This window comes from Scyliorhinus torazame, chromosome 21, assembly GCF_047496885.1.
Source record: "Scyliorhinus torazame isolate Kashiwa2021f chromosome 21, sScyTor2.1, whole genome shotgun sequence".
NCBI classification, from domain to species: domain Eukaryota; kingdom Metazoa; phylum Chordata; class Chondrichthyes; order Carcharhiniformes; family Scyliorhinidae; genus Scyliorhinus; species Scyliorhinus torazame.
This window is the reverse complement of record NC_092727.1, coordinates 105951217-105976768: the sequence shown is the minus strand read 5'-3', so window position 1 is coordinate 105976768 and position 25552 is coordinate 105951217. Positions and strand designations below refer to the sequence as shown.

General features: G+C 45.2%; 1 protein-coding gene across 8 annotated transcripts in view; it reads right to left on the bottom strand.

Annotated features, from left to right (window-relative positions):
• Window positions 1-25552, bottom strand: part of hdac5 (histone deacetylase 5) — a 438550-nt gene that overhangs the window by 63704 nt on the left and 349294 nt on the right. For all 8 annotated transcript variants that reach the window (XM_072487170.1, XM_072487168.1, XM_072487171.1 and 5 more), the window contains one exon: window positions 2711-2844. In XM_072487170.1, coding sequence (XP_072343271.1) covers window positions 2711-2844 — 134 coding nt within the window. The remainder of the gene's footprint in view (window positions 1-2710; window positions 2845-25552) is intronic.

The window sequence follows — 25552 nt, the reverse complement described above, 5'->3', positions numbered from 1 at the left end:
TCCCAATTTGATAGGATTACAACCTTTAACTTTCTCCACAACATCTTATAATACAATGCAAGCAATGCTTCTCAAGTGAGGAAATGGAATCTATAACATACTGATATAACTGATTCTGAGCAGCTGAAATGCGAGGAGCAGAGCACTAATTATATTTCAGAGCTGTTACATGATGACTTTCATAGACGGGTATAGAAGCTGAGTGGCAATAGTTGCAAAATAGAACACGTGATTCATTAAAGGATAGAATAAGTTTTATTAAGAAGTGGACTAAAATCGCAATGTTAGAATTTATTAATCTACAGAATGCAAAATAAAACTTTTAAAAAAGTGTTGCCAATTGCACCTACACACCTATTTGGCTTCTCTCTACAAACTTGGTATTGTACTTCCCAATTTATTTAAATAGTGTTTTATTCAAGTTCTTGTTTGCACATAAAGAAAATACATAATAGAAATATCACATTGGTGAGTACAGATACATCATACAGATATACAATTACAACTGTTCTTCTATCATCTGTGCACAGTTCTATTATCTGGACCATAGGTTTTTCTCAGAGCAGGAAAGAATAATTTAAGCAAAGTAAAAATGGCTCAGACATGTGTTATCAGGAAATATAATGCAAAACAGACAAATATTTAAACTAACAGAATAAGTGCACCATACTGAGCCCATGCTTTGATCAAATAGTATTTGCCCCACGTAAGTCCAAAACCAAACTAAAGATTCAAAGACAATAATGAATAATGGACTGCTGATGCTAGGAAATAAAACTTATCATGCAGAGGCAGCAAACCCTTGCACATCAAGTACAGAAAGATTTAGATACATTATAGGTTTCCTAACATTACAATGGCACGAGCTCAAAATTCCATCAGCAAAGAGTACCCTGTACTGTACAAGAATGTTCGTCCATTTCCCGTAAGTTCAAATGGATTCATTAAGCAAGATTACTGTATTATTGTCAACTATACATGCCTGTTGGCCTAAATTTGTACTCTGGTCTTTTATGTGTAAACTGAATTTCCCACAATAAATTTCAATTATGATCTTTGCAAGACACTTTGAGCTGACTTGAAATCCAGGTTCCCGAGATTAACGGACACATTGTTCTAACCACTTGTGCTACACCCAGTTCTCTTTTTATTTTTAATGAATACACTGCAAAAGTAGCAATATTTTGTATTCAACATTGTTGCGTGGCCCTTACAACACATCGTAGGGCAAATAAGATGCCATCAGTCAATTTTGTTGTCTGACAGTTCTTTTAAATGAAGATTCAAATCATGCAGCAAAAGTCCAGGTTTAGAGTGTGACAACATTTTTGTCTAGTACTTTGGATCACATATAATCCCAGAGGTGCCAACTACCATGATGGAAGCTCCTGAGTTTTCTTGGAGCTTCTTCAAGTTTTGACAAGTTTAAATCTCAAGCATATGTGGTAGAGTTGAAGCATTCAACTTCTTTTCAGATTCTGGAAAAGGCCTCAAGATCAAAGACAATGTCTAGCACAATCAGTTTAGGAGTGGGAACAAAAGACAAGAGATCCTGAGGTGTGAAACTTAAACTTTTTTATACATCGATATTTGCTGCAAATCGGACTTTAACCTATTTTAGTCACCAATTTATTTGGTTTTAAAAATGAATACATCTGTAGCTTTGTGAACTTTGTATGTCTGGCTTGAATTTGGGGTTTGCTGCAATTGGGCCCAACCTTGTAAAATGACACAAAAATCTTGGAAGACTGTTGTAAACTTTCTTGATATCTATCGACAATTGGGAGCATAACTGATCTCAAATCAGCAGATAAGTTAACAAATGTGCCAAAGTTTGCAGAGCTGCCAGGTTGGTTGAGCTGTTATGGTATCAAATTAATTGGCTGGAAAGTTTGATGATTCAGGATCCTAAAATAACCAACAGGAAAAATTACATTCTTGGTGTACAAGCACCAAATGTTTGCTTTTACACATGCTTGAGCAAGCCCATTTCTCATTACAATGCACAAAAAGGTTTTTCAAATGCTTAGGACTGGGCAATAGGTGGAAATCCTAGAGAATTTCACAGATTGACTCTTTTTAATAAGCAGTACATCCAAAAATATAGCCACCACTTAAGAATTTATGGAGAAGGAGCATTTGTAGCCTAAGAGTAACATCAGTCCTTTCCAGAGAGGTGCAAAAAGTCATTAAAAAAAAAATCACATGTCCAAAGTGGGTTGTTACTTCTTAAAGTAATGCAAAACACTATTACTGAATGAAGCAGACTTTTTATGAAAATTAAAATATGGATTAAATATCAGTGCACTTTGCTGTTGCAAGTTTCACACCTTTTCAGGTGCAAGTCCACGTTTCCAAACTAATCAGTTTTGAAATTCTTGGTCTATAAGCAGGTGTTTCAAACACACTTCAGGTCATAATTTCATGACATGGCCCTCTTTCCAATTGTATTCCAGCTTGCAATTACTTTAATGAATATTTAAGATCCTTATCCAGGTCTGATGCATTTAAAAACTTAAGAAAACTGAACATTGGGAAAGCAGATAGAGAAAGTATTATGTGTTCACCATGCTTACTTCAGGATCATAGTTCGTAAGTTTGCGAGTTGAAACAATCCTCTTTTATTCATTCATTCCTGGGAAACTGTATTTGGCTCCAGAATCTTTGGAATGTTTTTGAGTCACAGTCATCACTTTCCCTGCTTTCTTACCTCACACTTGTTGAGTAACCCTGTTTCCTGAAGCCTAGACCAGACACTCTGTATTCTCCCTGCATGCTCTGGATGGTTGTTCGTGTTCCCACAAGTGCACTGGTGTTTCAGCATAAAAGTGTCATAGACTAAACCTAGAGAGAAGAAAAATTAAGAGAAAGTAGCATACCAAAAAGCACTCTGTAACCTAACTTACATTTTTGTTTAACAAGGTATACACTTCGAGTCAGTCAGGTAAGTATGATCCAACAGTTAGAATTTTAATTATGACTGGTAGGTTGTATTTTCCCAGAAGTTCAAATGCATTTAATAATAATAATAATAATATTTTATTGTCACAAGTATGAAGTTACTGTGAAAATATGATTTCCAAATTGAATTTTTTGTTAGTCTTAGGAAGAAACTATTTTCTCCAATTTTCTTTCGACAGCAACAGGGACTAATCAGGTACAACATGGTTAAGCTTGATTATGCATGACACACATCAGAAAGCTTTCTTTCTTGGTCGCAACAATAAATCTGACCATATAGCATTCGTTACTCCACCAATATGACGCATCAATTTCTCACATGTCCATATTTCTTCTGTGAATGGCACTGCCAAGTTATGAGTGTGACATGATATGAACACATATTACAAAGAAGGATAGAATTCACTGACACTTTCCAGTTCGAATGCGTATACATTGACCCGAAGCATACTTCCGTTCCTCCCTCCACTAATGCTCTCTGACCTGTTGAGTATTTTGTTTTTCAGATTTACACCATCCACATTTACATTTAGGATTCACATAGCCAGTACTCCAGTGCAGAATCCAGAGCGTCCCACCCACCCACCTCATCAAACACTATCTGCCAAACCTGTGGCAGAGTCCGCGGACCCAGGATTGGACTATTCAGCCACTGCAAATCCCACCTTCCCCGCGTGGAAGCAAGTCATCCTCAATGCTGAGGGACTCCCCAAGAAGAACTAGAGAGAATTACTCTTAATCTTTTACGTAGATTATGTTTGCGCAGATTTTTTACACAGATTACACAGATTTTACATAATCTGATCAAGTCCAACTCCTACACCTAAAAGACTCGTCCTAAATTTCTTGGCCTTCTGGCGGGGCGTGTAAATGCATCAAGGTATGACTTATACCTACCAAAATCTAAGAAAGCTGTTCTGATCAGAAAACTTGTGGTTAGCTAATTCCCATAACTTTCACAGAACAAGACTGCTCGGCCTGCCAGCAACAGGGCAGAATTTCTCGGGATGGAAATTAAAAATTTGGGAAGGGTGGAGGGCAAGCCCATCAGATGTAAATGACTACATAAAACTAATAAAGTGTTTTAATTGCATATTCATTTCATTCAGATGGTGGGTGTTAATTGGGCTTTCACTTGTGTTTCTATAAATAGGAACAGACTGGAACAATGGTGGGTGGAGTAAGGAGGTGCATATTTGCAATGTGCATCTCTGTATGATGAAGGCTTGGACCTTTTACGACAGCTCTTGGGTGAATCTACAAGAAATCTGTTAAATACCGAAAAGGCAAGGTCAGAATTTGATAGATTTTGGAAAACCATGGAAGAATATATCATGGAATTCAACAGATTGCATTAAAGATCAATGAAAGTCAATTTGAAGATTCCTGAATCAGTACTGGGGTTTTACACTGCTGGATTATGCTAAGGTGTACCATATGGACTGGATCCATATGGACTATGTTTAGTTCTCCGAGAGGCAGGCCCTAATGGATCAGATGTGTTGTCTTGAAAAAACAATTCCTGAGGATATCTAAATTTCCTTCAGCTTCTTGGAACAAATGGGACATTCCACAGTGACACAAAGAATTAAGGACTCACGATTGGAAGATTTTTAAACATTCCAGACAATGGGTGTGGGCATCAATATAATGGAAAGAGTAAAGACATGCAGAACTAAGATAAAAGCACACTTTGCAAATCTGTCAATGCGGAAAAAGACACAATTAGAACAAAAATAATGAGTGAATGAATACCAGGAATGCCCAAAGAACTATAATAGGTGCTTCAGATGTGAACCACCTGAAGTGTATAGGGTCCTCGAAATAATGTTACAAAGACAATTCTGAGAAAGGGTACATGATGAGTGAATGCACCTCAGGAATACCTAAAGAATTATTAATAGGTGCTTCAGTGGTGAATTACCCAAAGTGAAGACATAGGGTACGATCTACAGGCCACGTTCCGACCGAACGGGGCGCGACACAGCTAATAGCTGCCAGGAGAGGTCTCCCTGGGCTTCCCGATGGCTGGTACGCCTCACAAGATCTAACCAAATCTCGCGAGGCTTGGCGATCAAGGTCTCACCTCTCACACGCTTAAGTGAGTTCTAAACCCACGTAAGCATGCTGACACTGGATCTAACTGACTACAGACATCTACCGTCCTCCTCAGGGAGATTCCAGCCGGGCACAACTGTGGACCAGGCGGAACGGCACCCAGAGATTGTCTCCCAGGCCATTGGAGGCCCCTGGGTGGTCAGGGATAGAGCAGGGTGGCACCATGGCTCATTCCCTGGCACCCAGCATCTGGGTGGCACTGCAAGGCTGGCAGGAGCACTGCCAGGGTGCCCGGGTGACACTGCGAAGGGTCAGGCCTGAGGGGGGCTATTTCCATGAAAGGAGGGATAGGGGGTTATGATGGGTGGGGGTGGGGGGTGTTATGACGGGTAGGGAGGGGGTTGTGACGGGTGGGGAGGTGGGTTATGTTGGGTGAGGAGGGAGGGGAGGTTATGACATGTGGGGAGGGAGGGGAGGTTATGACAAATGGTGAGGGAGGGTCATGATGGGTGGGATGGGGGGGTTTATGACGCTGGGGAGGGGGGTAATGACGGGTGTGAAGAGAGAGGGTTTATGATAGGTGGGGAAGGAGGGGGGTTACGACAGGTGGGGAGTGGGCAGTGTGATGGTGAGAGGGTTATGACGGGTGGGAAGGATGGGTTATGAAGGGTGAGATGGGGGGTTATGAAGGGTGAGGAGCCCGGACCCTTTGGTGGTGATATTTGGGGGTTCAGAGAAGCTGGAGCTCATGGAGAGGAGGAAGGCAGATGTCTTGGCCTTCGCCTCTCTTATTGCAAGGTGGAAGATTTTGCTGGAGTGGCGGACGGCATCACCACCGGGGATAGCGGCTTGGTTGGGTGACCTGTACGACTTCCTGTGATGAGAGAAGATAAAGCATGAGTTAAGGGGCTCTTCAGGATGGTTTAAGGAAAGGTGGGGGATGTTTGTGACCGTGTTTGAGGGGCGATTTGTCGCAGGTGATGGGGGGGGATGAAAAAGAGGACAAATCTGTACAGACCGTATAGTTGATTGTTGGGAAGTATGTTTACCGGGTGTTTGTTCGCTGTAACCTGTTTTGATACATGTTTGTAATAAAATAATTTTTTTTTAATAATGAAGGGTGAGGAGTGGGGTTATGAAGGATGGGGAGGGGTGGCGAAGGGCAGGCATGAAGGGGCCTCTGGAACGTTAGGGGATGTGAAGGCTGGTGGTCCCAAAAGGGGCGTGGGAAGGCCTGAAAAGGGGGGAGGACCCTCAGCGACCCCAGCAGGGTGTCCTCACTTTGGGAGGGGGTGTTGGCTAACACCTATCTGTGTGTGTGTGTGTGTGTGTGTATATGTGTGTGTGTGTGTGGGGGGGGGTGGGGTGGGGTGGGGGGTGACATTGCTGATGGGTAGGGTGGTGGGAGGGTTGTGGGGGTCCCTCAAACCCACTTAAAGATCAGGGCCGCCTTTCAAAATGGTGGCCTGATCTCCGAGGAGCCGGTCTGGCCAGCGATTTCAGCTCCCCAGTGATGAAAATAATTCTAAGTATGGGTTAGTCTGGAGAGAAACTACACAGGGGCAAAAAAAGTGACCGAAGTATAGTTAGATAGTGTTAGGGAACGCGCTGACAGAGCCAGGGAGAAACTCCCATCCAAATCCGCCTGAAATGACACTTAGAAACTGTCCGGTTAGATCGTGCCCATAGGGTCCTCGAAATGACGTGACCAAGAGAATTCTGAGGAAGTGTACATAACGGTAACAGAAGTGATTATAGAGAAGTGCAAAATTTGTTAAAAAGTATTGATGGATTCTGCCAAGTCCTATTGTAAGCCTTCTATTGGCCTGTAACTTTAAGGGGGTAGATGCCGTGGAGCTAAAGGTCTGGGACTAAGTCTGACAAATTTTCATCCTACATTTTATAGACCTGGCGACCAATAATATCTAATACAGACAATAATATATCGTACGGACAAAGGGGTTATTATAGGCAAAATCCTTGAGAAATGGGCAGGGATTTTGCACACCAGTGACGTTTCTCACTGATAGGGAATTTTCCAATGACCAGTTCACAGGCATGTGAAAATAAGAACATCACGGACATGAATGTTGCAGTTAAAAATCCTTTCATCAATGGACTCGGAAGAATTGTGTGGCAACCGATGAAACACTGCGTGAAATTTTAGCTGATAAATCAGACTGAATTGGAGGAAATCAGTAATGGGACTGAAAGCCGATAAATCTCCATGGAACAATAATTTAAATCCTAGGGTATTAAAGGAGGTGACTATGGAAATAGTTGTTATCTTCCAAAATTCTTAGATTCTCAAACAGTCTTGGAAGATTGGAGGGTGGCAAATGTAACCCCACTATTTAAAAAGGAGGGAGGGAAAAAATAGATTGGTTAGCCTAATATCAGTAATAGGGAAAATGCTAGTCTAATGTGAAGGATGTGTAACAGGACACTTAGAGAATATCAACGGGATTAGACAAAGTCAACATGATTTATGAAAGAGAAATCATGTTTGACAAATCTACTGGAGCTTTTTGAAGATGTAACTCATAGAATACCCAAGGGTGAACCAGTGGATGTGGTGCATTTGGATTTTCAGAAAGCTTTTCATAAAGGTCCCACATGAGAAAATTAAATATGGGAAATTAAAGCCCCTGGGATTTGCGAACATATACTGGTATGCATTGAGAATTAGTTAGTAAACAGGAAACAAGAGAGGAGGAATAAATGGGTCTTTTGCAGAGTGACAGGCCGTGACTAGTGGGTTACCACAGGGATCAGTGCTTGGGCCCCAGCTATTCACAATATATATCAATGGAACCAAATATAATATTGCCAAGTTTGCTGATGACACAAAACTAGGTGGGAATGTGAGTGAGGAGGATGGTGAGTGGCTTCAAGGTGATTTAAAGCGAGCGAGTGGGCACATACATGGCAGATGCAGTATAACATGAATAAATAGGAAGTTATCCACTTCAGTAGGAAAAGCAGAATGACAGATTTATTTAAACAGTGCTAGATTGGGAAATGTTGATGTACAAAGGGAACTAGGTGTCCTTGTACACCAATCACGGAAAACAAGCATGCAGGTGCAGCAAGCAGTTAAGAAGGCAAATAGTATGTTGGTCCTCATTGCAAGAGGACTTGAATACAGGAGCAAGGATGTCTTACAGCTGCACAGGGTCTTGGTGAGATCTGGAGTAGTGTGTGCAGTTTTGGTCTCCTTACCGAAGAAATAATACGCATGCCACAGAGGGAGTTCAGCGAAGGTGGACCAGACTGTTCCTGCGATGGTAGGAATGCCATACGAGGAGAGATTGGGTCAACTAGGCTTGTATTCACTGGAATTCAGAAGAATGAGGGGGGATCTCATCTAAATGGATGCAGGAATGTTGGTTCCTCTGGCTGGGGGAATCTAAAATGGGTCACAGTCTCAGGGTACGGGGTAGTCCATTTAGGACTAAGGTTAAAGGCAACTTCTTCACAGAGGGTGGGGAACCTGTGGAATTCTCCATTACAGAAAATGTTGTGGAAATCATATCACTGAATATATTCAAGGAGGAAATAGATAGATTTCTAGACTCTAAAGGCGTCAAGGGGTATGGCGAGAGCGCAGGAGTATGGCGTTGTGATGGCGGATCAGCCATGATCATATTGAAAGGTGGAGCAGGTTCGACGGGTTGAATGGCCTGCTCCTGCTCGTATTTTCTATGTTTACTGCAAGTTAACAACCACTGTGGTAAGGGCAATTCATGCAAATAATTCACATCAGATGATTGGAGGATATATTCCCTCAATTCATCTATCAGCGAAACCCCAAACTTTCTTCTGGTCTGTGCAATAGCTTTCCGGCTCTAGAAGGTAACACAATTAGTTTCACTTTTCCCAGCACATTTGAATGCTTTCCATTCAGGGAGACAGGCATTCGCCAAGTGTCTGAGTTCTTGGAGAAAGTTCAGAGAGTGAAGGTATTGTACAAGTCCATCTGAGACAAAGTTTAATTCAGGAGATTTGGTATATTATAAAAGACATGACAACACAGAATGTTTGATCATTGGTTAGTTGAACTGGTTGTGCACTCAGACAAGGCTAAATGCTAGTTTTGATGTGGAGCTAAGTACAACGATGAAACACACTAAAGTACAGCATGTTGTCTGGGCAAATAAAACATTAAGTTCAACCTGAATAAATTTGTGCTTAAAGTTCCCATCCTCAGATGACCCAAAGAACATGATTTTAAACAATGCTTCACATGGTAATCTTCCTAATGGGTATTCTAGTCCAGCTGGTTTCATAATATTTCTGATGGGTGAGAATGGGAAATGTCTTTTAGCTTGGAAAGCTAAGAAAATAAAAAAAGGTTGTTAAAAGTACTCTGGCTGTCTAAACACTGGCTCCTGTGGAGGCAGTGGTAATGGGATTCTGCTTGCCAAATATTTTAAGTGAGATTTTTTTACAATAGGCTTACTGAAGAATATTATGTAGATAATTGTTCATTGTGGGATAATGCATACTTCAAAAAGGAAGAATGACAAAGTTTACAGATTAATCTTGCTGGCTCAAAACAAATGCTGGAGAGAAAGGAAATGCCTAAAATTAAATGGGTGGTTGCAAGTCATCAACTGTTGGGCTGTTGTACAAAAAGTTATGTACAAAGAAATGGTGTGGGTTCTAGTGGAGGGGGCGTCTCACAATATAATGATTCGTGCAGAATATGGAGAGTCTTTGTTTGAATTTGTTTTAAATTTTGTTTGTACATAGAACTAATTTTTATTTGAAGCGAGAAGGAAATCTGTTAATTGTATACTAAACGTATTTAATTATATTCAGGTGGTGATATTAACTGGGGATTCAGTTGTGAACCTATAAATAGGAACAGACTGAAAATGTGATGGTTGGAGGAGGTACATGGTTGTAATGTGTATCTTTGTAAATAATTGCTTCTTAAAGTGTATAGATTGGCTCCAGTTCCATTCTTCATCACCTGGCTTTCTGGATTACAAGAGCGAGCAGACTCCCGCAGGAGAGAATGAAATGGCTGTTACATCAGAAACTGAGTATTAACTTCTCAGAGTCTGAATTAGAAATATGGCTATCTCTGGTTAGAGAAGGACACTGTAGTTGGAGATGGAGTTGCTGTGCCTCAGTGGTTTCCTAAGCTTCCTTATTTAATGTTTCTATATGTTATCTTCAACATGTCCACCTTGAAGATAACTGTGAAGTAGCTGATTAAGCTGCTCAAACTAACCAAAGGTAACAGTACTGTTCTTGAACCAGAGGCTGTAGGCCAGTAGACAGGGCACTGAAGAGCAAAATGTAGCAATCCAATTTAACTCTGACAATACTGGTGACCACTCATTCACTCACTCAGTCTTGCACCCAGTCTCTGCCCTGAGGAAGCCAGAAATATCCACTGAAGGGGTGATACAGATTGTATAGACACAGAACTGACACTTGGTGAAATAAAGTACACAAGGAAGCTTGAGGATGCAGATATGGAGCCTGAGAAGTTGAATAGAAGAAGATGATGGCAATTGCTGGCTGTATAACATGCAGATGAACATCTAAGGAGTACTGTCATTGAGAGACAGGAACAGGGCACCAGCCATATACGAAGGAGATGTGTGGCCCCTCCCACAATGTGCAAGTAACTGAAACCATTGGCCTTATGTGAGCAAACAATTAAAAGGGTTTCAATTCGTGAAAAGGCAATCTGGAGAAAATGGTAGCTGCAGGAGCATTCCTTCCACTGCTCATTCTACTCATGGCGGATTGGAATGAATGCAAGCTTCACAAATTCAAGTTGCAGTATGACACTATCGCCTGCTCATGCCCAACCCCTTAGTGCCATTCTAATTGTTGTCCCTTTTATTTTTTTCCATAGGCCCGTCTCAGCAAAATATTTGTTAAGATGACACTTTGGCAAAGGACAATCCTTTGAGGATGCACGACTCTGTGTTCCATCTCTTCCAAGCACTCGCATACATTGGGATCCACGAGGTGAAACACCAACACGAGAGAAAAGCCGAAGGTACCGATGGCAGGCCCAGTACAGCAGGCAGTTTTGCAGAGGGCAGGCCCATTCCCAGCTTCACTTAGCAGGGTAGAGATGAGGACTACAGAAGCTTAGCTATGAAAAGAAAAACTGCTTGTTGCTCACTAGCAGTTATACCTGGTATAGCAAAGCTGGTCAATGGCTGAAAGCATAGCAAAGTCTGCTTTCAGTCTGTGGGATATTTATTTATCATCTCACATGGTACTAGCATTCTGCAGTCTACTTTGAAGAACATGGCCAGCTCCACAGATGCTATAGCCAGCCCTCACAGTGGAAATAAATGTCACAGAATCACTACAGTGCAGATGGAGGCCATTTGGCCCATCGAGTCTGCACCAACCCACTGAAAGAGCACCCTACCCAGACCCACACCCCCAGCCCTTACACATAACCTAGTAATGCCACCTAACATTTTAGACACCAAGGGGAAATTTAGCATGTCAAAGCCACCTAACCTGCACATCTTTGAACTGTGGGAGGAAACCAGAGCACCCGGATGAAATCCACGCAGACACAGGGAGAATGTGCAAACTCCACACAGATAGTCACCCAAGGTCTGAATTGAACCCGGGTCTCATGCGCTGTGAGACAGCAGTGCTAACCACTGTGCATTGAGCTGTGTCACCAGCCTTTGTAGCCTTGCTGGAAGCTCAAAGAACTGCCATCCAGGCTCTTAGATCCACTTTAGAGAAATTGGTGGGCTGAATATATAGGAGGTTGCGAAGGAATTACTCATCTTTTGCTGTCTGCTCTCTAATAGACTGGTGGAAGTGATGAGCCCATGCCCTAAGGGAGTGGCAGTGGTGCTAAAGTAGTAGTATGAGTTGCTATGTCTCACGAGGTCAGCATGTTGTCCTCTTTAATTTCTCCTCAACCAATATCTGCAACGGTGGCTCAAGCAGCCAAAAGACATCTGGCTAGGAATATCACAAGCATCCCAACAAGAGCAAATAGTTTTCCATTAGCTTTGCTGGAAATAATTCTGAGAAAGAGTAAACTTAGAAAGCCTTCCTGCAAGAACACCATGGATTGATACTTGGTTGAGAAATGGCAGGAAGGCAATTTTATTTTAAAAATTTTACAGTACCCAATTCATATTTTCCAATTAAGGTGCAATTTAGCATGTTCAATCCACCTACCCTGCACATCTTTGTGCTGTAGGGGCGAAACCCACGCAAACACGGGGAGATTGTGCAAACTCCGCACAGACAGTGACCCAGAGCCGGGATCCAACCCGTGAGACTGCAGTGCGCCACCATGCTGCAATTATGTTGATAATCAAATAATAATAACCTTTATTAGTGTTGCAAGTAGGCTTACATTAACACTGCAATGAAGTTGTGAGAATCCCCTAGTCGCCACACTACGGGCGACTGTTCAGGTACATTGAGGGAGAATTCAGAATGTTCGATTCACCTAATAAGCACGTCTTTCGGGACTTGTGGGAGGAAACTGGAGAGCCGGAGGAAACCCATGCAGACGCGGGGAGAACGTGCAGACTCCGCACACACAGTGGTCCAAGTCAGGAATCGAACCCGGGTCCCTAGCGCTGTGAAGCAACAGCCCCCACCATTGGCCACCGTGCCAATGTTACCATTGTCACACTTAGCACTTTTCATTGCAATTTGAATAGCAGCTTCTGAGTCTATTGTCACTGGGCAAATTTCTCCCCCAGAAATGACTGTCATTTTAGGCGGGAAAGCTGGTTAGAATCCTGCTGTCTGTTCCTGCAAGATTTCCATCACAATTCACCCTCATGTAGTTTTTTTGGAGCTTTTTCACCGAATAATCCCACATGTGGAATTTTTCTGGAGCCAGAAACTAAAGATGCCGGCAAGCCCAGCTCCTTTTTGAAGGGTGCCTAGGTCTCAAAGTTAAGTTGAAGGTCTCCAACACTCCCCACTCACTGACATCCCAACACCCCAGACAAGAGCAACACCCCTAAACCTTGATCCTCCCATCAATAAATGTCCATGTCATCCCCCCACCCTCTCACGCAGGCATGAGGGCGACCTGGCCCCAACCCTCTTCCCCCAATCCATCAGGGCATTGTATCCCCCACAAGTGAGCATACCCTGCTATGGGGTCTCTGAAGGGCCCCCGCCCCCACATTTAAGGCAACTCCCATACCTTTAAGGCTTCACCCTTTTCAGGAGCCTCCTCCCCATGTGTTTGCTTCAGGCCCTCCATCACCTTACCCGACATGTCCCCCCTCACCCTCTCCAGACTACATACTCCCCTTAATGCCCCCTCTTTCATGGCCATGGACCTTCGCAGGCACCGCCCCTTTGAACTCTGGCACCCCCCGGCACCCAGACAGTTCCAATTTGGCACCCGGGCAGTGCCAACCTGGTGCCGGTGGGAACCTCGTTTAGGGGCTCTCCCTCTATCACCTGGGAATAGTGGGAGGTGTGCTGAGCGCAACGCATAGGGAGAATAGTTCCAAGTATGTTACTGATCTAAAATTGGCTGAATAATTTGATTTTGTTGTTATTGAAGGGTTATGGGAGTTTTGATGGCGGCATCAAGGACTGTTAATGCTGAGGAGCAAGTAAATGAGCATGTCACCATACGCACTGTTACAGTAACTCATTTCTAGCATCTCCCACTGAAGCCCATTTGATACTCCTTCTGTTTCTTCCTTGGTTTTACCCTGACCTTCCTCGTCTGGTGAGGGTGTGCCAAACGCCACCCTTTCTTTATAACAAGATTCTACAGGATACATTACACAACTATTTTTCAGAATTCTCTTTTTGAGGCATATTGTTGGGAGCCCTTGAACTATTGCGTCAGCAACCCTACTGATAATCCTCCTGGTGGATCCAAGGTATTAATCATACCCATCTTGCTTAGACGTGATAAGGTTGTGGAGGGATGTCGTGTGCCACAAATGTAACTGTTGTCCTCCAGCAGCTATATTGTCACATTGGTGGATGGATTCCAATACTAGGGGATGGCTGAGTTTCCAGGGTAAAAGCATTGTGACAGGTGCTTAGATACCTTGCATAAACTTGCATGATTGGATATTGCAACAGAGCAATTGCCCGAGTCAAAATGCTGCTGGATGGTGTTCCAGTGCCCTAGATGAGGGCACAACGATTTGCTGGACTCAAGGAAAACCAGCCACTGCTGAAAATCTCCGAGCTATATCTTGTTCCATTCTGTTAATGGAGGTGGTGATTTATTTATTAGTTCTGGGGAAAAGGGAATTGGTGACTTGCTTACTGCAGTTGTTTATTCTGTAGCAGATTGGAAGCAGCCAATGGCAAAGAATAAAGGGCTGAGAGTACACCAGCCCACATGGCAAAGTATGACCTTTGGTCCAGCAGGTCCTGTTGGCAAAGAATGCAGAGGTCTACAATGGAGGCTGGGAAGTCCTCTTGTACACTGTTCTTCAAACAGATTTAAGAAACTGACTCTTGGCTTTTGTTGGCTGTGGCCTCCTATAAGTATCCCCCCTGACTTCTTGTCTTTTAATTGGACAAACTACTGTTCAAGCTGGTTGCTGAGGCAGCTGCTGCTCCTCTTCTTCAAAGTGTTTCTTTATCCAAATGAAACTGGCAATAATAACACCCGTGTTAAGCAGACAGGGCTCAAAGAGGTTGATTAAGGCAAATAATATCAGGAAGAAGTGATCTGGAAGATGGAAACAGTTTTTGCAATGCAAACAGCAGAATACATATAGATGCTCTGATACAATTAGCTGAAACACCTTTAAAAATTTATTCAGTAGCATCAACACCAATCCCGCTAATTTCTATTGGTCGTTTTGTTGCTGAGCATGACTACCAGGATTTTGAGTCATATTAGGATCATATGACCCCAATATTAATCAATTCATGAGGTCTCTGAACCCACAGAAAAAAAAGTGTGGTTAAAATAGTGTCTGGCAGGAATGGAACAGCAAGTCCTCCATAGCAATTTTAACCAAATAACCATCCGTCCATTTGATTCTTGATGGGTTAGCAGGGTTACATTTTCCACTAGAGTCAATCTGTTCCATGTTCAAAGGACTTGGGGGACCCGAAAGAATCATCATCTCCATCTCAAGAAGATCGTAACATTTTGCTGCACTTGTCTGCACAGCACAATGCAAACCCTCAAGTGGCATATAGACATGTTTGAGTAGCATGGAGAAAAGCTTGCAAAGTCACAAACTGTGTAAAAAAACAACTGTTGCAAATTTTAAAAATTCATTGACGGGATGTGGGTATCGCTGACCAGGCTAGTATTTACATTCCCATCTCTAGTTGCCCTTGAACCGCTTTGGTCCTCGAGGTGTAGGTGCACCCACAGTGCTGTTAGGGAGGGAATTCCAGCATTTTGACCCAGTGGCAGTGAACAAAAAGCGACGTATTTTGAAGTCAGGAGTGAGTCACTTCGAGGGGAATCTCCAGGGAATGATGTTCCCAGGTATCTGCTGCACTTGTCCTTCTAGATGGTAGTGATTGTGAGTTTGGAAGGTGCTGCTTAAGGATCTTTGGTAAGTTCCTGCAGTGCATCTAGTAGATGGTACACACTGCTGCCTCTGTTCATCAGTGGTGGGGGATTTAATGTTTGTGGAAGGGGGAGCAATCAGTCGAGCTTTGACCTGGTTGCTGTCAATCTTCTTCAGTGTTGTTAAGAGTTGCACCCATCGGACTCCCGGGTGCGGCGATGACCAGCTAAGTCGCACGTTTCGGCAGCTCCCGGTGGAACGGACTTTTGGGCTCTTGATAGGAGCCCCAACGGCAATTTTAACGGCTAAAAACACTGTGCGGTAAACCAGAAGGGAATTCCCCCTGGACACGGATGGAAAAAGGAGAGGAAAGTGGCCGGATTGCAGTGGATCCTTTGGAACAGCGGCAAGGAAGGCAAGCAAAAACCAAGATGGCGTCGGAAGGTGGCAGTTTCACATGGGGCCCTGAACAACAAGAGTTCTTGAAACGCTGCGTGGAAGAGATAAAAAAGGAAATGAAGAAAGAGCTGTTGGCCCCGATACTACAGGCGATCGAAGGGCTAAAGGAGGAACAAAAGACCCAGGAGCAGGAGCTTCGGGTCGTGAAGGTGAAGGCAGCCGAGAATGAGGACGATATACAGGGCCTGGTGGTGAAGACGGAGATACAGGAGGCACATCAGAAACGATGTGTGGAGAGGGTGGAGGCACTGGAAAACAACGCAAGGAGGAACAACCTGAGGATTCTTGGTCTTCCTGAAGGTGTGGAGGGGGCGGACGTCGGGGCATATGTGAGCACGATGCTGCACTCGTTAATGGGAGCGGAGGCCCCGACGGGTCCGTTGGAGGTGGAGGGAGCATACCGAGTTATGGCGCGAGGACCGAGAGCAGGAGAAACTCCCAGAGCCATAGTGGTGAGATTCCTCCGTTTTAAGGATAGAGAAATGGTCCTTAGATGGGCGAAGAAAACTCGGAGCAGTAAATGGGAGAACGCGGTGATCCGCGTTTATCAAGACTGGAGTGCGGAGGTGGCGAGAAGGAGGGCGAGCTTTAATCGGGCCAAGGCGGTGCTTCATAAAAGGAAGATAAAATTTGGAATGCTGCAACCGGCAAGACTGTGGGTCACATATCAAGGGAGGCACCACTACTTTGAGACGGCGGATGAAGCGTGGACTTTTATTGTAGAAGAAAAACTGGAATGAGTGGATTATTAAAAAGAACGTTTGGACAAAGTGGTGGGGCGAATGTGGGGGGCGAAGAGGGGTTTTGTGTTCTAATCCTGCGGTGTGGTGACTTTTCTCTCTCCCACAGGTGGTGATGGGGGGAGGTGGGGAGGGAGAGGAGATGGGGCGTTGGCCATGGGGGGCGGGGCCAAGGGAGAAGCGCGGGCTTGGCTCCCGCGCGCGCTATGATAATTATGGCGGGAATAGAGAGGCAGGAAGGAGGGGGCGTCGCACGGTGCGAGCCGTGGTCACGGGGGGAAGCCGAGGTCAGCCAGAGTTTGCTGACTTCTGGGAGCAACATGGGGGGAGTAATTACGCTAGCGGGGGGTCTAGCGGGGGGGGTGGGAGGGGGGAATTACTGGGTTGCTGCTGCTGGGGAAAGGGGGGAGCGGGTACGGGAGAGGATGGGCGGGGGGGCACCGCCTGGGGGAGATACAGCTGCGTGGGAACTGGGTGAGAAGCTGGAAAAAGATGATGGCTAATCGGCAAGGGGGGGGGGGTGGGAAGCCCCCCAACTCGGCTGATCACGTGGAACGTGAGAGGGCTCAACGGGCCGATAAAGAGGGCACGGGTACTCGCACACCTTAAGAAACTTAAAGCAGATGTGGTTATGTTACAGGAAACGCACCTGAAACTGACAGACCAGGTTAGGCTGCGCAAAGGATGGGTGGGGCAGGTGTTCCATTCGGGGCTCGATGCTAAAAACAGGGGGGTGGCTATATTAGTGGGGAAGCGGGTAATGTTCGAGGCAAAGACTATAGTGGCGGATAACGGGGGCAGATACGTGATGGTGAGTGGCAAACTACAGGGAGAGACGGTGGTTTTGGTAAACGTGTATGCCCCGAACTGGGATGATGCCAATTTTATGAGGCGGATGCTAGGACGCATTCCGGACCTAGAGACGGGAAAGCTGATAATGGGGGGAGATTTTAACACGGTGTTGGAACCAGGGCTGGATAGGTCGAAGTCCAGGACTGGAAGGAGGCCGGCAGCAGCCAAGGTGCTTAAAGATTTTATGGAGCAGATGGGAGGTGTGGACCCGTGGAGATTCAGTAGACCTAGGAATAAGGAGTTCTCGTTTTTCTCCTAATTCCATAAAGTCTATTCGCGCATAGACTTTTTTGTGCTGGGTAGGGCATTGATCCCGAAGGTGAGGGGAACGGAATATACGGCTATAGCCATTTCGGATCATGCCCCACACTGGGTGGACTTGGAGATAGGGGAGGAAACAGGAGGGCGCCCACCCTGGAGAATGGACATGGGACTAATGGCGGATGAGGGTGTGTGTCTAAGGGTGAGGGGATGTATTGAAAAGTACTTGGAACTCAATGACAATGGGGAGGTCCAGGTGGGCGTGGTCTGGGAGGCGTTGAAGACGGTGGTTAGGGGGGAGCTGATATCAATAAGGGCACATAAAGGGAAGCAGGAGAGTAAGGAACGGGAGCGGTTGCTGCAAGAACTTTTGAGGGTGTACAGACAATATGCGGAAGCACCGGAGGAGGGATTGTACAGGGAAAGGCAAAGGCTGCATGTGGAATTTGACTTGCTGACTACAGGCACTGCAGAGGCACAATGGAGGAAGGCGCAGGGTGTACAGTATGAATATGGGGAGAAGGCGAGCAGATTGCTGGCACACCAATTGAGGAAAAGGGGAGCAGCGAGGGAAATAGGGGGAGTGAGGGACGAGGAAGGAGAGATGGAGCGGGGAGCGGAGAGAGTGAATGAAGTGTTCAAGACATTTTATAAAAAATTATATGAAGCTCAACCCCCGGATGGGAGGGAGAGAATGATGGACTTTTTGGATCGGCTGGAAATTCCCAAGGTGAAAGAGCAGGAAAGGGTGGGACTGGGAGCACAGATCGAGGTAGAAGAAGTGGTGAAAGGAATTAGGAGCATGCAGACGGGAAAGGCCCCGGGACCGGACGGATTCCCAGTTGAATTCTATAGAAAATATTTGGACTTGCTCGCCCCGGTACTGACGAGGACCTTTAATGAGGCAAAGGAAAGGGGACAACTGCCCTCGACTATGTCTGAAGCAACGATATCGCTTCTCTTAAAGAAGGAAAAGGACCCGCTACAATGCGGGTCCTACAGACCAATTTCCCTCCTAAGTGTGGATGCCAAGGTCCTGGCCAAGGTAATGGCAATGAGAATAGAGGAATGTGTCCCGGGGGTGGTCCACGAGGACCAAACTGGGTTTGTGAAGGGGAGACAGCTGAACACGAATATACGGAGGCTGTTAGGGGTAATGATGATGGCCCCACCAGAGGGTGAAACGGAGATAGTAGTGGCGATGGATGCCGAGAAAGCATTTGATAGAGTGGAATGGGATTATTTGTGGGAGGTGTTGAGGAGATTTGGTTTTGGAGAGGGGTATGTTAGATGGGTGCAGCTATTGTATAGGGCCCCAGTGGCGAGTGTGGTCACGAATGGACGGGGATCGGCATATTTTCGGCTCCATAGAGGGACAAGGCAGGGATGTCCTCTGTCCCCATTACTGTTTGCACTGGCGATTGAGCCCCTGGCGATAGCGCTGAGGGGTTCCAAGAGGTGGAGGGGAGTACTTAGGGGAGGAGAAGAACACCGGGTATCTTTGTATGCGGACGATTTGCTACTATATGTGGCGGATCCGGCGGAGGGGATGCCAGAAATAATGCGGATACTTGGGGAGTTTGGGGATTTTTCAGGGTATAAATTGAACATGGGGAAGAGTGAGCTGTTTGTGGTGCATCCAGGGGAGCAGAGTAGAGAAATAGAAGACCTACCGTTGAGGAAGGTAACAAGAGACTTTCGTTACCTGGGGATCCAGATAGCTAAGAATTGGGGCACATTGCACAGGTTAAATTTAACGCGGTTGGTGGAACAGATGGAGGAAGATTTCAAGAGATGGGATATGGTAGCCCTGTCAATGGCAGGGAGGGGGCAGGCGGTTAAGATGGTGATCCTCCCGAGATTCCTCTTTGTGTTTCAGTGCCTCCCGGTGGTGATCACGAAGGCTTTTTTTAAAAGGATTGAAAAGAGCATCATGGGTTTTGTTTGGGCCGGGAAGACTCCGAGAGTGAGGAAGGGATTCTTACAGCGTAGTAGGGATAGGGGGGGGCTGGCACTACCGAGCCTAAGTGAGTACTATTGGGCCGCTAATATTTCAATGGTGAGTAAGTGGATGGGAGAGGAGGAGGGAGCGGCGTGGAAGAGATTAGAGAGGGCGTCCTGTAGGGGGACTAGCCTGCAGGCTATGGTGACAGCCCCATTGCCGTTCTCACCGAGGAACTATACCACAAGCCCGGTGGTGGTAGCTACACTGAAGATTTGGGGACAGTGGAGATGGCATAGGGGAAAGACTGGAGCCTTGGGGGGGTCCCCGATAAGAAACAACCATAGGTTTGCCCCGGGGGGAATGGATGGGGGATATGGAATGTGGCAAAGAGCAGGAATAACGCAACTGAAAGATCTATTTGTGGATGGGAAGTTCGCGAGTCTGGGAGCGCTGACCGAGAAATATGGGTTGCCCCAAGGGAATGCATTCAGGTATATGCAACTGAGGGCTTTTGCGAGGCAACAGGTGAGGGAATTTCCGCAGCTCCCGACACAAGAGGTGCAGGACAGAGTGATCTCAAAGACATGGGTGGGGGATGGTAAGGTGTCAGATATATATAGGGAAATGAGGGACGAAGGGGAGACCATGGTGGATGAACTAAAAGGGAAATGGGAAGAAGAGCTGGGGGAGGAGATCGAGGAGGGGCTATGGGCGGATGCCCTAAGTAGGGTAAACTCGTCGTCCTCGTGTGCCAGGCTAAGCCTGATCCAGTTTAAGGTATTACACAGGGCGCATATGACTGGAGCGCGGCTCAGTAAATTTTTTGGAGTGGAGGATAGGTGTGCGAGGTGCTCGAGAAGCCCAGCGAATCATACCCATATGTTTTGGGCATGCCCGGCACTACGGGGGTTTTGGATGGGGGTGACAAAGGTGCTTTCAAAAGTAGTGGGGGTCCGGGTCGAACCAAGCTGGGGGTTGGCTATATTTGGGGTTGCACAAGAGCCGGGAGTGCAGGAGGCGAGAGAGGCCGATGTTTTGGCCTTTGCGTCCCTAGTAGCCCGGCGCAGGATATTGCTAATGTGGAAAGAAGCCAAGCCCCCGGGGGTGGAGACCTGGATAAATGACATGGCGGGGTTTATAAAGCTAGAGCGGATTAAGTTCGTCCTAAGGGGGTCGGCTCAAGGGTTCACCAGGCGGTGGCAACCGTTCGTCGAATATCTTGCGGATAGATAGATGGGGGGAAAAAGAAGGCAGCAGTAGCGGCCCAGGATTTGGGGGGGGGGGGGGGGTGGGGGAGAGGGGTGGGGGGGGGGGCGTAACTTGTGACAAGGCAGTTGCCAATTAGGGCTAGTTTTCATTTTTGTTATTTAATATTTATTCATTTTTTGTTTTTTGTTTATATAAAATAGGTCATTGTTATTTGTGTTGTTATAATATTGTGTAAAGGATGCACAATGTACTGTGTTGGTTGACCAAAAATTTTCAATAAAATATTTATTTAAAAAAAAGAGTTGCACCCATCCAGGCAAGTGGAGAGTATCCCAACATGCTCCTGACTTATGTGCCTTGCAGATGCTGGACAGGCTTTGGGGTGTCAGCAGCTGAATTACTCGCCACACAATTCAAAGCCTTTGATCTGTTCTTGTAGCCACAGTATTTATATGGCTAGTCCAGTTCAGTTTCTGACCAATGGTCAGTCCCAGGATGTTGATAGTGGGGGAATTCAGCAATGATAATACCATTGAACATCATGAGCGATTGTTAGATCCTCTTTTTTTGAAATGGTCATCGTCTAGCACTTGTGTGACGTGAACGTTACTTGCCACTTGTCAGCCCAAGCCTGGATATTGTCATATTGTCCAAGTCTTGCTGCAATTTGTCTCAACAAAACTCACATCGCCCTACCTCTAATCTCTTCTAACCCTAATTCCGTGCTCTTATGCACCCCCAATTCTCTTTGCCACACTATTTGTGGCTACCTTAGGTCATAGGCCACAGGCTCTGGAATTCTCTTTGTAAATTCTCAACCTCCGTCTTTAAAGCCGAGCTCTTCAACTGAGTTTTGATCACCTTCTTTGGCCCTGTGTCAATTTTGTTTGTGACTACATGCCTAAGTGTGCTTTGGGGCCTTTTAAAGTTGTTTTTGTAATTTTTGATGCAACGGTCTTGATATTTAATTCTCTTGTAAAACAACAGGGTACAGGCAATGCGATGATTAAACTAAGCATTATGATGTGATATCTTACTATGACAGTAAAGATTTCACTTAAACTGCAAAGAGGTTGGCAAGATGAGGCAGATCTTTGCTAAGCTGATACTTCAAAATAAGAGTGCTCTATTCCGGTAAACCACGCTGGCTTTCACCTATCAATTGCATGTTGCCACTACGCTTGTTTCCTCTTTCTCAAGGGATGGGTCTATGGCCATCTGCAGTGTTGTCATCAGCCAACCTCGTTTTATTTGGAACATATGCCATCATTCCTTTCCGGATGGCAAAGTTATGAAGCAGATACCACGATACCACAATTGGTGAGGCAGTGCTGGATGTGCACTACAACATCCACTCTAACCAGACATTAAGACCTTCCTTTGAGTATATCACTGATGGCTGAACTGGTTGAGTCCCGAAGGACATATATGCCAGACTGAGCCTGAGGCAGCTGATGAGAAAATCAATGAGGGAGAAACTTACATGACATTGTACTCTCCAGCTTACCTATCACAGATGCATCTGTCCATGACAGTCTTGAAGGAGTGACCACCACACAATTCTTGTGGGGGCAAAGTCCCATCTTCACCAAAGGTCATCTTCCATCCTGTTGTATCACACTACTACTGTACTAAATAGGATCGATTCAGAACTGTTCCAGGTCAAAACTGAGCATCCATGAGGTGATGGGGGCTATCAGCAGCAGCAGAATTTTATTCAACCATAATCTATTGCCTAGCAAATCCCTCACTCTATCATTGCCATCAAGCTAGGAGACCATACTTTGTTGAATGAGGAATATAGGAGTGCATGCCAGGAGTAGGAGCAGCACCAGTCGTACCGAAAAGTAAGTTACCAAACTGGTGAAGCTACAACACAGGACTACATGCATGCTAAACAGTAGAAGCAGCGTACTACAGAGAGTGTGAAATAATCCCACAATCAACTGATCAGATCAAAGTTCTGTAGTACTGCCAATTCCAGTCATGGTGATGGACAATTAAATAACCAAAAGGGGAAGGAGACTCAAAAACCTCCCCATCCTCAATGGTGGGGGAACCCAGCACATTAGTGCAAAAGGGAAGTTTGAATCATTTGCAACCATCTTCAGCCAGAAGTGTCGATTAGATGATCCATCTGGGCCTCCTCCTTAGGTCCACAGCATTATAGATGCCCATCTTCAGCCAATTCAAAACTCTTCAAATGAAATCAAGAAATAGTTGAAAGCACTGGATACAGCAAAGGCCATGGGCACAACAGCACCTTGGCTGTAGTATTGAAGACACGTGCTCCACAATTAGCTGTGCCCAAAACAAGCTGTTACAGTAGAGTTGCAAAACTGGCAACTATGCGACAATGTGGAAAATTGCCCACAAAGGACAAATCCAAATTGGCCAATTATCGCCTCCTTAATTTACCTTTAATCATCAGCAAATTGATGGAAGGTGTCGCCATCATGGGCATTTACACAGCAATAATCTGCTCAATGCTCAGATTGGGTTCCACAAGGCCACTTGGCTCCAGACCTCATTATAGCCTCAGTCCAAACATGGACAAAAGACACGAATTTCAGCGGTGTAGGGAAAGATCACTGCAGCATTTGCCCGAGTGTAACATCAAGAATCCTTAGCAAAAAGGAAGTCAATGGGAATTGAAAGGGAAACCCTCCACTGGTTGTAGTCCTACATGGCACAAAGAAAGATGGAAGATGGTTGTGGTTATTGGAAGCCAGGATATTGATGCAGGAATTCTTCAGGGTAGTGTCATAAGCTCAACCATTGCCAGCTCCTTCATGAATGACCCTCCCTCCATCATAAGGTCAGAAGTGGGGATATTTGCTGATGTTTGCAGTATTCAGTCCCATTCACAACTTCTCAGATACTGAAACAGTCTGTGTTCATATGCAGCAAGACCTGGACAACATTCAGGCATGGGCTGATAAGTGGCAAGTAACATTCACGCCACAAGTGTTAGGCAATGACCATCTCCAACAAGAGAGAATCTAACCAGCACCCCATGATGTTCAACATCATTATCATCAGTGATCTCCCACCATCAACATCCGGGGGGTTACCACTGACCAGAAATTTAACTGAAACAGCCACAATTGTAGTGGCTAGTTGAGCAGGTCAGAGTAATTCACCTCCTGACGCCCCAAAGTATGTTCATCATCTATAAGGTACAAGTCAAGAGTGTGATGGAATACTCTCCACTTGCTTGAATGAGCATACCTCAAACTACACTCAAGAAGTTCAACATCACCCAAGACAAGGTAACCTGCTTGATCAGGACTCCCTTCACCTTAAAGATTCACTCCCTCCACCACTGGCACTCAGTGGCAGCAATGTGCACCATCTATAAGATGCATTGCAGTGATTGAGTAAGGTTCGTTTGACAGCACCTTCAAATCCACACTCCATCACCTAGAATAACAAATGCAGCAGGCATTTTGGAACATCAGCACATGCAAACTCCCCTGAAGTAACACAACATATCTTCCTAACAGCACTGTGGGTGTTGGTTAGCATGGACATGCAGTGTTTCAAGAAGGCAGCTCACCATCACCTTCTCAGCGGTATTAAGGGATGGGTAATAAATACTGGCCTAGCCAGGGATGCTAAAATCCTGTGAAAGAATGAAAAAATAATCCATGTTTATGTCTTGTTCTTTCATTGTCGCTGGGTTAAAGTCCTGGAACTCCTTCCCCAATAGTCCTGTGGATGTATCTACACTTGAAGGACTGCTGCAGTTTAAGGTGGTTCACCACCAACTTCTCAAGGGCACTTTCAGATGGGTAATAAATGCTGCCTTTGCCAATAATGCTCACATTATGAGAAGGAACAACAAAGAGGAAAAATTGCTTGTCCATTTTTACTCTTGCATTTATATGTGCCACTCTGCAGCACAAGTAATCTGATGACAAGGTATCAGAGCTATGGGAATAGCAGGTATTCCTCCTCAACATGCTGGAAACATTCTTCTCTTAGCTCCAGCTGTTTAAATAGAGCTGCAAGGCTGGACCTATGAGCTATAAAAGCAACATGGATCTGTGCCTATTGTAGCAAATGGCATGCACATTTAGGGAACGGATGTCTTTGAGGTTTATACAAATATGGTTGTAAAACATATGGGATATATAATGCCATATGGGTGCAATCAATAACTCCCACAGTCCTGATGAGTATGGATAATTGTGAAAAAAATTGTCAGTCCTCAGTTATCTGACTGAGGGCATTATGGAACTGTATAAATTGAAATGCCAGTCAAAGAAGGATGTGGGGCTTGCCTTTTGGAGGAGCGCACAGAAAATTAGATAATCAGGCACAAGTTCCCTGTAGCTCCCTGGAATATGTGTGTGGCATAAATGTGGAGAACTGTGGCCACATTTGTTGCCACAGTGAAAGATGTTGGGGTTCTGGACCTTGGTTGCAGGTCTGGCTGCAGCACCGAAGCTTCATGATTGAAGACAAGACAGACCTTTGGAAAAACATTTTAGAAAATGCACCTGGTTCTAAACATCCTGCAGGATGGGTACTGCTGAGGTGGTCTGATTCGGCTTTGGTGCTAATTATTGTGCTTT